This window comes from Mus pahari, chromosome 5 (assembly GCF_900095145.1).
Source record: "Mus pahari chromosome 5, PAHARI_EIJ_v1.1, whole genome shotgun sequence".
NCBI lineage: Eukaryota > Metazoa > Chordata > Mammalia > Rodentia > Muridae > Mus > Mus pahari.
In genome coordinates, this window is record NC_034594.1 from 63,834,386 (window position 1) to 63,846,189 (window position 11,804).

Below are 11,804 nucleotides of genomic sequence, written 5' to 3' on the forward strand. Positions count from 1 at the left end.
TGCACTTCCCTTCTCCCTCTTGCTTTGGCCCCGCTTGCTCCAGCCCCACTCACTCCAGCCCATAGAGGTTTTTTTTTTGTTTGTTTCTCATTATGGATGGTTGTGAGCCCACATGTGGCTTCTGGGATTTGAACTCATGACCTCTGGAAGAGCAGTCAGTTCTCTTAACCACTGAGCCATCTCACCAGCCCTATTTACATTTTTTTAAGAGTGAAAGGTTAACATAAGCCTGCTGGGAACTGCCACATTGTCATCCTAGATCCAGACATACCTGCTGTTCTAGATTTTTGTTTTGTTTAGTATTTGCATACAAATAACATATTTGGGGTGGGACCCAAGCTAAAACTGAAATTAACTTTTGGTTCCTGTCTACCTCTTACACACAATACTTTTATAAAACTTATTTTTAACTGTGGCCTATCACGTGAGGTCAGGCCTGGGATTTCTTATTATGACATCGTGTCAGACCTCAAACAATCTTGGATTTTATGTCTGAGTACAGGTCTAGTTTCATTTCCTGCTGGAATAAAACACTGAACAAAACAGTCTAGGGGTGCAAAGGGTTTACTTCATCTTACGGTTACAGTCCACCACTGAAGGAAGCCAGGATGGAACAAAACAGGAACTTGGGGGAGCTGGACATGGTGACACACATATTTAATCCCAGCACACAGAGGCAGAGGCAGAGACAGAGGCAGGTAGATCTCTGAGTTTGAAGCTAGCCTGGTCTTCACAACAAATTCTAGACCAGTCAGGCTACACAGTGAAACCTTGTCTCTAGAACCAAAAGCAGAACAGAGAAAGAAACCACAGAGGAACTCTGGTGCTAGCTCACTCAAAGACCTGTGCTTAGCTGGCTCTTTAATACATCTCAGGAAACCGTGCCGCTCACAGTTGGCCCTCCTCTACCAATTGTCAACCCTCTACAGGCACGCCCATGGGCCAATGTGATCTGGGCAAGCCATCACCTGAGACTCTTTCTCAGATGGCGTAGGCTGTGTCGGGTTGACAGGGCTACCTGGGACAGGGACATTCCACTTCTGATATGTTGTAGTTGTTGAGAAAAGCCGTGTTAAGGAGCCCGGGGACTTGGGCATCCTAGGCAATCGCTCTGCCAGGGAGCCACGCCCGAGCCCCATGAGCTTGTGCTTATGTTGGACTTGGATCGCCTTTGGGCCTCACCTGCTCCCACACAAGGTTGCAGTAAGCTGGGTGGAGCGAGTTGATCCAAGTCCCAGTATTCACACGAATCTACTTGTGGCCTGGGTATGGGACAAACTGGGCCGCATTTATGTCACCATCAGGTGGTTCAGACTTCTTTCCGTAGCTGGGCCCCAAAAGGAACAAGAACAGCCAAGGCCTGGGGCACCAATGCCTCAGAACACCAAGTTGCTCTGGCCTACCGTCCTCCTGACCCAGGGACTTCATGGCTATGTGCTCACCCCACAAATGGGTAAAGCAGTCTTTTCCATTGACACAAGGGACTTCAAAAAAGTGTCTACCACATAATCTCTCCTCTTCCGTCCTAGCTAAGCACATCCTTGTACAGACAGGGACAATGACAGACCCTTGCCAGTGAATAGTTCACTGGCCGCTATGGCCCTGGGATGAAGTTCAAAAACTTCAATGTATTTTTCGAAGATTCGTCTGAGAAGGGGCACCAGTTCCCACTAAATGAGGGGCTACAGATGGAACTGGGGGTCCCTAAAATAGTACACTCTAATGTGTTGAAGCCCTAATCCTCCACATCACTGTAATTAGTGGCAGGGCCTTTAAGGGGTAACTAAAGTAAATCCAGTTTTACTCATTAGAGTCGTTAGAAGATGCTATCTGAAGCTGTGCTGGCACATCTGTATAATCCCAACACTCAGAAGGCTGAGCCAGAAGGATCTGGAATTTTTTTTAAGATTTATTTATTATTATATCTAAGTATATTGTAGCTATCTTCAGTGTACCAGAAAAGGGTGTCAGGTCTCATTATGGATGGTTGTGAGCCACCATGTGGTTGCTGGGATTTGAACTCAGGACCTTCGGAAGAACAGTCAGTGCTCTTAACTGCTGAGCCATCTCTCCAGCCCTAGGATTTGAACTTTGAGGCCAGACTGGGCTACACAAAACCTTGTCTCAGAATATCAAAACCAAGAAAGAAAGTAGAGGGGAGGGAAATGGGAAGGAGGAAGAAGGAAGGAAGGAAGAGAGAGAGCGGAGGGAGAAGAGGAGAGAGGGGATGAAGACGTTCCAGCACAGACAGCAGATACCACATGAGGACACTGTGAAGAAGGTGGCCACCTGCAAACCCAAGCCCCACAGTACCCTGACCTGGGACCCCAGGCTCCAGACCTGTGAAGGAACAAGATACCCAGGGCCAACGACAAGAACAGGAAGAGGAAGACTAGAAAGGATTGCAGGAGGTGGCCTTTGAACGCCAGATGGAGGAGACTCTCATCCCTAGATCAGGGGGGCCAGGCTTGGCTGATGCTCTAGGGTCTGTTGTTCTACATAGATTACTAACCGATCTCTGGGACTGGGAGAGAGCCCCAGGGCCTCATCTGGAGGTCTTGCCAACCTCCCAATCCTGGGAGACCTGTGCACTTCTACAAATACACATTTGGTCCACGGAGCTATGTGTGACAAGATAACAAATGGCTTATTTTTAACTGGCACATACTTATTTGGGCACATGCTTACAACTCTGTGTGTGTGTGTGTGTGTGTGTGTGAGAGAGAGAGAGAGAGAGAGAGAGAGAGAGAGAGAGAGAGAGAGAGAGAGAGACTGGAGCTTAACCTTGGGGCATAGTATATGATAGAGAGTGTTCTGCCAGCTCCTCACTGAATTTTTTTAAAGATATATTTATGTTGCTGTTCGTGCATGAGTGTTTTGACTGAATGCATATATGCCCACCATGTACGTGCCTCGTGCTTGCTAATTCAGAAGCAAGCCTCAGATCCCTGTGACTAGAGTTATAAACGCTCATAAGCCATGTGTATGTGCTAGGAAGCAAACCCAGGTCCTCTACAAAAAAAAGCAACGAGTGTTCTTGTGCACTGTCATCGCTCCAGCCCCCTCCCCTTTAAAGAAAATTACATGTAGGAGTCTATTTTGTGTGGAAAGGACATGTCTGGAGGTCAGAGAACAGCATCTGGGAGTCAGTTCTCTCGGGATTCCAGGACGGAAGTCAGGTCACCTTTACCTAATGCGCCTCATCTTTGAGAACCTGTCCAGTCGCATTGGTGGTTCTAAAGGACCTCTAGGAGAGACAGAGAAGACGGCAGGAGGGACATTATAGATTCATCACAACTTCCACTGTGGCTTCTCAATACCGGTCTGTCCAGTGTATTGGCCCCTGAAGCCTGCACATAACCAGGCCATAGGATGAGATTAAAACTACCCGGCTGGGCTGGTGAGATGGCTCAGCGGGTAAGAGCACCGACTGCTCTTCCAAAGGTCCCAAGTTCAAATCCCAGCAACCATATGGTGGCTCACAACCATCTGTAACAAGATCTGATGCCCTCTTCTGGAGTGTCTGAAGTCAGCTACAGTGTACTTACATATAATAAATAAATAAATCTTAAAAAAAAAAAAAAACTACCCGGCTCCCTGGACCCTCAGATTACTCCACACAGTGACTCAGAGCTGCCATCTGGCCACCCTGAGGAGTGGCCCACCCGTGGCCCTGGAGATGGGGACGACAAAGGTGACCTCAGAGCTGGATGATGGGGGCGGGACTAGAGAAAGCTAAGGCTGCCTTTGTTATAGAGACTGGGTGGGAGGTGTGTTTTCTCAGTCTGTCCTGCTCTGTGGGCACGCGGGCAGTGCTCGGGATTTTATTTGCATCCAGGACCTGAGTTTCTGGGATAGTTAAGAAGGAATTTATTTTGACTTGCAAATGTGTTCTAGTGATTTAAATACTATGTATGCCTTGTTAAAAGGGCAAATGAATTATGGAAGTTTTGAAACAAAAGCTCCCAAAGACAGATCCTGTACCGTGACGAAATAAGCCTGGAACATTGGTTGCTCACTGGCTCTTTGGTGGAGTCTCCTAACTGTAGTTCCAAGGCTTGGGAGGAGTTCTGTATGAGACAGGGGTTTTACTAGGTAGCCCAGGCTGGACTTGAACTTCTTGTGTGTGGTGTATGGAATAAGGACCTTAAATGCCTCATCTTCCTACCTCACTCAGCCTCCTGACTGCTAGAATTCCAGACCTGGACCACCGTACCTGGCTGTGAGTGGGGATTTATATAATTTAGTTAAAAGTCCCTTATGGCAGAAATATCAAATGTTATTTTTCATAGTTTGTGATTTGTCTTAAAATGTTTAGATTGCAACGGTTCCCAACCTGTGGGTCATAACCCCTTTGGGGGTGGAGTGACCCTTTCACAGGGTCACATGTCAGATATCCTGCATATCAGATAGTTACATTATGATTCATAAGAGTTGCAAGATTACAGTTATAAAGTAGCAACAAAAATAACAGTCTGGTTGGGGGGTTATCGCCACAACATGAGGAACCGCATTAAAGGGTCTCAGCGCTCGGGAGGTTGGGAACCAGTGCCTCAGAGCACTTTTGACTTATGCCCATTTCCCACATTGGAGTTTCTTTGCCATCTTTAACACTGGAAACTATTTCTCTCCCCGAGTCAGTGCCTGAAAACTTCTGTGTGGCCTTGGTCTCTCCTGGTGGCTCCCTCTGGAGTCTGGAAGAGAAAGTGCTAGGCTAAGCCAGTGTTTCCCTGATGCTAAGCAATCACCTGCACTGCTGTGTGCTGTCCTCACTGTCCCCTCTCAGTGGCCCCAAGGGCAACCTCTGCTCTCTGCAGGAAACCTCCACTCTCCCAGCAGTCACACAAAGGCCTTGGCAAGCCTGGCATGGGCCACACCCACTAAGGGCTTTTTCCTTGGAGACCTAGACACAAACAACTTAAATCTCCCTTAGAAGGGTTCTGCTTCTCTCCAAGCATGGCTACAGCTTTGCTCCCAGAACATGGCCTTTTCCAGCTTCTCCTCTGTGGGCAGAAGCCTGGGCCTCCATTTCCTGGGAAGTGGGGCCTACACAATAAGAGGGTTTTTCTCAGCCCCTGCTCTAACCCAGCCCTGCCCTCCTAGCTCAGCCAACCCTTCCTAGAAGGTAGGCTCAGTAACTCAAGAATGCCTTTGGGGTCCCAGCCCCCACCCACGGGGCTCATTAGACTGTTTCTTCCAAACGAATTCGGTGTGTCTTCTAAGTGGAATTCCCACACCATCTGCTCCTGTGGCCCTGTTTTCTCCATTGCCTTGGTTTCTCAAACAGTCAAGAAGGAGGTCTTCAGGGAAGACTCGGGGCAAATGTTGGCTCCTCAGAGCACCAATATTCAGAGAGTCTGGCCCCAGGGACAGCCGGCCCCATTACTCAAGCTTCCAGGGACTTTATCAGGTATCCCCAAGGTGGCCTCAACAGTAGCCACGTGGGAGGCTTGCACACTGGCCTTCCCCCCCTGACTCCCCCCCCCCCAAGCTGAGTAAGACCATGGGGAACATGCTAGCAGGGACCACAGTGCCTGGAAAAGTTCCTGCACCCAGGAGTTAAGGTGGAAAATACAGAAGGGCCAGACTCCTAGGGCCACATCAGGAGTTAACAGCCAGAGGAGGGATATAAAGAGTGGGAGAGGGCTAGAGGGATGGCTCAGTGGTTAAGAGCACTGACTGCTCTTCTGGAAGTCCTGAGATCAATTCCCAGCAACCACATGGTGGCTCACAACCATCTGTAATGGGATCTGATGCCCTCTTCTGGTCTGTCCAAAGGTAGCAACAATATTCTCACATACATGAAATAAGTAAATCTTAAAAAAAAAAAAAAAAAAAAAAAAAGGAGAGCATAGCAAGATGCTATGGGTGGATCTAGGTGTGCCCTGACCATGCTCACACTGGCAGGCGGAAGCAGTGTGCCCGCCTGCTCTCACTTAGCTACAGGCCTGTGATGAGTTTGTAAGGTGAATCCTGCAGGCATTAAGGCACAGGCTTGAAGTCGACTTTTCTATTTTATCCTTTTTTTGTGTGTGTGTGTGTGTGTTTTTTTTTGTTTTTTTTTTTTTTTTTTTTTTTTTTTTTTTTGTGTTTTTTTTTGTTTTTTTTTTTTTTTTTTTTTTTTTTTTTTTTTTTTTTTTTTTTTGTTTTTTTTTTTGTTTTTTTTCGAGACAGGGTTTCTCTGTATAGCCCTTGACTGTCCTGGAACTCACTTTGTAGACCAGGCTGGCCTCGAACTCAGAAATCCGCCTGCCTCTGCCTCCCAAGTGCTGGGATTAAAGGCGTGCGCCACCACGCCCGGCTTTATCCTATTTTCTATCCTTTTCATTTGCTTGCTTCTTGGACATAGTCAGCCGTACAGCCCGGGCCAGGCCAGCCTCCGGTTTGCCGTAATCTTCCTGAGACAGCCAGCTCCTTGGTTTGCTAAGATGGAGCAGGGTCTCTCAGGTAGCACAGGTTTTTCCTCAAATGTCAAATGTAGTCACGAATGACCTGGCACCCCTGGTCTTCCCGCCTTCACCTTCCACATCCTGGGACTACAAGTTTGTGTGTCACCATGCCTGTGTGTGTGTGTGTGTGTGTGTGTGTGTTTATGAACATAGAGGCAGAAGAAAGTACCAGCTCTCCTCTCCTGGAGACTAGGTTACAGGAAGCTATGACCTGCTCTCCTCGGATGCTGGGAACCAAACTCCAGTGCCCTGGAAAACCAGCATGTGCTCTTAACTGCTAAGCCATCCCCTCCAGCCCCCTTCTCTCCCCTCCTCTTTCTCTCTCTTTCTCTATCTTTCTCCCCTTTTCTTTCTCTCAAATACACTCCCTTCCCCAGCCTTTTCTTTCACATAGATCTTTATAGCATTTGAGATGAAATGAGTCAGGGGATGGGGTCTAGTTGCTAGTAGCCCTAGGTTTGACAGTCATAAAAATGTACCACATAAAACCAGGCATGAGAGCTGGGCGTGGTGGCGCACACCTTTAATCCCAGCACTCGGGAGGCAGAGGGATTTCTGAGTTCAAGGTCAGCCTGGTCTATAGAGTAAGTTCCAGGACAGCCAGGGCTACACAGAGAAACCCTGTCTTGAAAAACAAAAACAAAAAACAAAACAAAACAAAACAAAACAGAACAAAAAACCAGGCATGAGGCTGGGGAGGTGGTTCAGTGGGCATCAGGCTTGCTAAGGATGAGGACCTAAGTTTGAATCCCCAGCACCTCAGTAAAAAGCAGGGCACTGCTGCATACACACAAGTGTGGCCCTGGCACAGTGGTGAAGAGACAAGAGGGTCCCTGGAGCTTGTGGCTACAGCTCCAGGGTCAGTGAGAAACCCTGCCTCAGGGTAGAATGACTCAGATCCTCCTATGGCCTCTGTGTGTACAAAAAAGTGTGTACTCACTGTTATACACCCCTGTGTGCAACACATCATAACACACACACACACACACACACACATCTCGCTGAAGAGTTCTTTATACAGTTCCACTCAGTTCCCATGATGTGGGGCCTATCTCAGAAAATTAGGTGGAGGGGGCTGAGGAAAGCGGAGGGTCCAGGGAGGGTAAAGAGGGGGACACTGGAGGATGGGACACTTGACAGAAACAACTCAAGCTTGTTCTGGCTGGTGCTTTAGAGACACGTCGCCGGTGCATTGTGACAGGTGGCATGGTGACAGTTGCTCACATCACAGCAAACAGGAAGCAGAGGGCACGGCTAGAACCCAGGGCAAGCATGACCTACAAAGACCCTGTGGCAGGGACCTAGTTCTGTCAGCCAAGCCCCACTTCCTCCAGGCTCCACAGACTTCAGAACGACCCTACAAGCTGAGGACTGAGTGTTCAAAAATGTAGGCTTGTAAGGAACAGTCCAGATTTAAGCCGGGGACAGGGGACCAGGAGAGGCAGCATGGGAGACAGCACAGGAAGGATAGAGGGGGAAGTCTGTGTTCTGTGATGGAACTACTTACAGTGTGACCCAGAGCTGCCTTAGGTTGCATCTGCAGGCATGGTAAGCCAGTTACCATGCTGGCCAGCATCCCTCCATGGACCATTGATTATCTTTTGTTGTTTTTTAAAGAAAATTTCTTACTATGTAGCCTTGGCTGTCCCGGAGCTTGTTATCTATACCAGGCTGGCCTCAAACTCTCAGAGCCACCTGCCTCTGTCTCAGGAGTGCTGGCATTAAAGGCTTGCACCACCACCACCTGGCCCAAGAGTATAATTGCATTTCTTCTCTCTCTGTCTCTGTCTCTGTGTCTCTCTCTGTAGGCCCAAAACTGAGTTCTCCATGCTAATGAGGTACCTAGAGACCTGGAGGACTTAGCCAATAAGATTCCCTTCCCAGACATTCCTCCCTGGGAAAGGTATTTAACCTCAGGTCCACCCCGAGAAGTGGGTACAATACACATCCATTTTCCACCATGAACAGCCAATAAACTGTTTAGAACCGTGGACTGTCTCTTTCATCAAGAGCCACAGTGGGGAGCCATGACAAAGGCATTCAACTACAGAGCCGCAGCTTAATTCTCTCGTAGAAGACCTCTCTGTGCTCCCAGCCACAACTGCCACCAAGCCTGCCTCCACCAAGCGAAGGACAATCACCCCACCGGACGAGCCGGAGCTCCTCCCTCCCCCAGGCTAGACACTGTCCCCAGCCCACAGCCCGACTCTGTTCTCTGCTCTCCTGAAACTCCCAGCGGATGTCTAAGAGTCTGAGAACCCCACGGCCCAGGCCTTGTTGCAGGTCCAGGGACCCCTGAACCAGCTCCAGCTTTTTCCCACCCGGGAGGTGTCTCAGCGCTTCCCTAAAGCCTGGCACCAGCCCCAGCAGGCAGTGGTGGTGGTGGTGGCAGCGGCATGGAATAAGCACGGTCAAACTCCCAGTGTTCCACTTCCCCAAGAGGCCGTGCCCAGCAGTGGGGAAGTCATGAACCCACAGCCTTGCCCCCAGGAGAAAAGATGTAAACATAGACCCAGTTCTCCCTGGGGATGCTGGGGTCCCTAGGGGTATCATCAGATGGTTGTGTCTCCTCTTATTCCCGGGAGCAGGAACTACACCAAACCTGGCAACTAGGGTGAGCACAAACACACAAATAGAACCATCCACTCCAACCTCTACGCTGGGGACGAAACCAGAACGTGCTAGGCAAGTGTTCCACGCTCAGCCAAACCCAGTCCCCAGCTACCTTCTTTGCACAGTGGGGTTATCTGGGGACCAAGCTCTTCTTAGGATTTCCCCAGAGTCTGCACCCGTTAGTGGTGCCCTGCCCTCCCAGCCCAGATGATCAGGTAACCTGTGTCAAAAGGTTAACTCTAGCACTGAGGATAGCCAGCCTAGATGCTGCCCAGGCCCTGGCCTCCACTATTCATTCCTCTGCATTACTAGAAAAATTACCAAAGAAAGACCAGCCTGAAAGAAAGAAATTGGGGTCCTGAAGTACCCCAATAGAATAGAGAAGTGGTGGGAGAGATAACCTGGCATAGCAAATGTCTAATCCTAGCTCTCGAGAGGCTAGGGAGATCAGAGTGGGAGGCCAGCCTCAACTACATAACAAGAACACTGATCCCCTGTCCCCAAAATAAATTAAAAACCCACTAATTCAAACTCAGCATTACCTTCCTGTCTCATGCCCCAAAGTACAGTTCCCAAAACCACTCACAGCCCTGCGGCTGCATCCGCACCTACCTATGTTATCTCCATCTTAAATCAAGACAGTTATCCTTCATTTCCTCTGTACCCACAACTCTGGCTGTGCAACACCACCTATATTCAGCTCGCCAGGACAGCCACTCAGCAGACTCAGGACATTCAGGACCCTTGCTCTACAAGTACCTGTGACGTCATCAGCTGCCCACAACCTGCTGTGACCTCACCACCTGGACAACTGAGCCTAGCAGGGCCAAGCCACTCCTTCCCAACCACCATTAGTAGCAGGGGGCATAGATGACCGCTGAGCCCTTGGAAGATCCTGAAGCCAGCAGCAGTTCTACACATGATCTTCCCGAGGCCTCCTCGGACAACACAGCTGATGAAAACTCTGCAGATTTACCCGGAGAGTCCGAAGGACCAGACTCCCTGCCTGATGACATCCCACCAGGAGACATCGATGAAGCGCTAGCTGAACAGGATGTAGATCAAGCTTCCGAGGCAAAAGCCATCACCACAGAGCAAGATGAAGAAGAGCAGGCCTTCATTCGGACTGATACCTTCATGAGACAAGATGAAGACCAGGTCTCCAAGCAGATTGCCACCATCACGGAGAAAAATGTAGACCAGGTGTCCATGCAGATTAACACAGTTACTGAGCAGGATAAAGACCAGGCCTCCATACAGACCGCCACCTTGATGGGACAGGATAAAGACCAGGCATCTTTGCAGATTGCCACTTCTGTGGGACAGAATAAAGATCAGCCCTCCATGCAAATGGATACCTCCATAGGGCAAGATGTAGAGCCAGCCATCTCCACGGATACAGCAACTTCTGCAGTCAAAGATGAGAGCCCAGATATTCCACATCAGGGCCAGGACAATCCTGAAGAGACCACATCTCTGCTACCCCAAGACCCAGGTATCCTGCAAGTGTTTGTGGGTTTCCAGAACCCAGTGTGGGACAGGCTAACTGAAAACAACCGTACAAGTCGGAGCCGGACGGTTTCCCCGAGTGACTCCCAGACCCAGGAAAAGACACTAGGAAAGCAGAACGTTCCAGAAGAGCAGCCAGAGATAGTTCCAAATGCTGACGTGCCATCTGTCCTGCCTGATCATGTTCAGACTTCTGTGGGAGCTACTGACCCACCCCCTTCTGATACCAATGATCCCGACCCAGAACCCACGCCGACCACTAACTCTACCGAGCAGGAAGCTCAAGGGTTCAAAGCCTTGAACCCTGGGAGCAAAGCTAGATCGCCAGGGCCAACCAGTGAGGATTCAGCTGCTGACTCGGGAATCCCACAGGCTCCATCTGACCCAGGCTCCCCAGGTGGCAGTCCACCCTGCTCTCCAGATTCCTACCAGGTGGCTCTGGGCAGGAACCTTCTGGACCCCAATCTCTATAGGCCTGATGTGGAGAATGACTACATGCGCTCCATGACCAGCCTGCTGGGTTGTGGCGAGGGCTCCATCAGCTCCCTCACAGACATCCTGGTGTGGTCAGACACAGCCACGCGCATGGGTGTGGCTGTGGGCATTCTGGCCTCAGGCTGCAGCTCTCCAGCTGACCGGCTACAAGAGGAGGGTCCCCGCCTGCGTACTGTCGCCAGCCTCTTACGCAGCGCCAGGTCAGCTTTCTCCTCTAGGATGATGTCTGGAACTGGCTCAGCCCTGTGCTCTGTCACGCACCTGCTGGAGTCTGTGGAAAGACGGACTATGGAAGGCATCCGTTCAGCTATTCGTTACCTGGCCCATCTCACCTCACGCTGGGCCCGCACTGGCCCCAGTGGTGACTAGATCAGCAAGCCCCCTACTTCTTTCCCAACCCTACGCTAGATAACTGCCCCCTGCCTTTCAGTAAATAACCACAAGCGTTTATTTTCTAAGTTCTGCCCTTATCCATGCAGTGGGACAACAGGGTAAAAGGACCGAAGGGGCCCACAGGTAAACTGAGGACATGTACCTGCCTGTTCCTCAGCCCCATGCCCAAGCTATCTGTTGAGGTTTTGGAAGGCAAGAGAGGGTTTGTGGGTAGAGAGTACAATATCAGGCCTCACGGAGGGACACACACACTTAGGTCCTGTGTAATCCTTTTAAGGCTTAGAATCAGACTTCTTCTTCTTCTTTTCCTTCTTGAGACAGGGTTTCTCTGTGTAGCCCTGACTG

General features: G+C 49.8%; 1 protein-coding gene across 1 annotated transcript; it reads left to right on the forward strand.

The window, feature by feature from the left end:
* The first annotated feature begins 9,897 nt into the window (after window positions 1–9,897).
* Window positions 9,898–11,457, forward strand: Tex44 (testis expressed 44). The gene has a single exon (XM_021199418.1). It carries the CDS (start codon window positions 9,933–9,935, stop codon window positions 11,433–11,435), a length of 1,503 nt encoding a protein of 500 aa, XP_021055077.1. The 5' UTR covers window positions 9,898–9,932; the 3' UTR covers window positions 11,436–11,457.
* The last annotated feature ends 347 nt before the right edge of the window (window positions 11,458–11,804 follow it).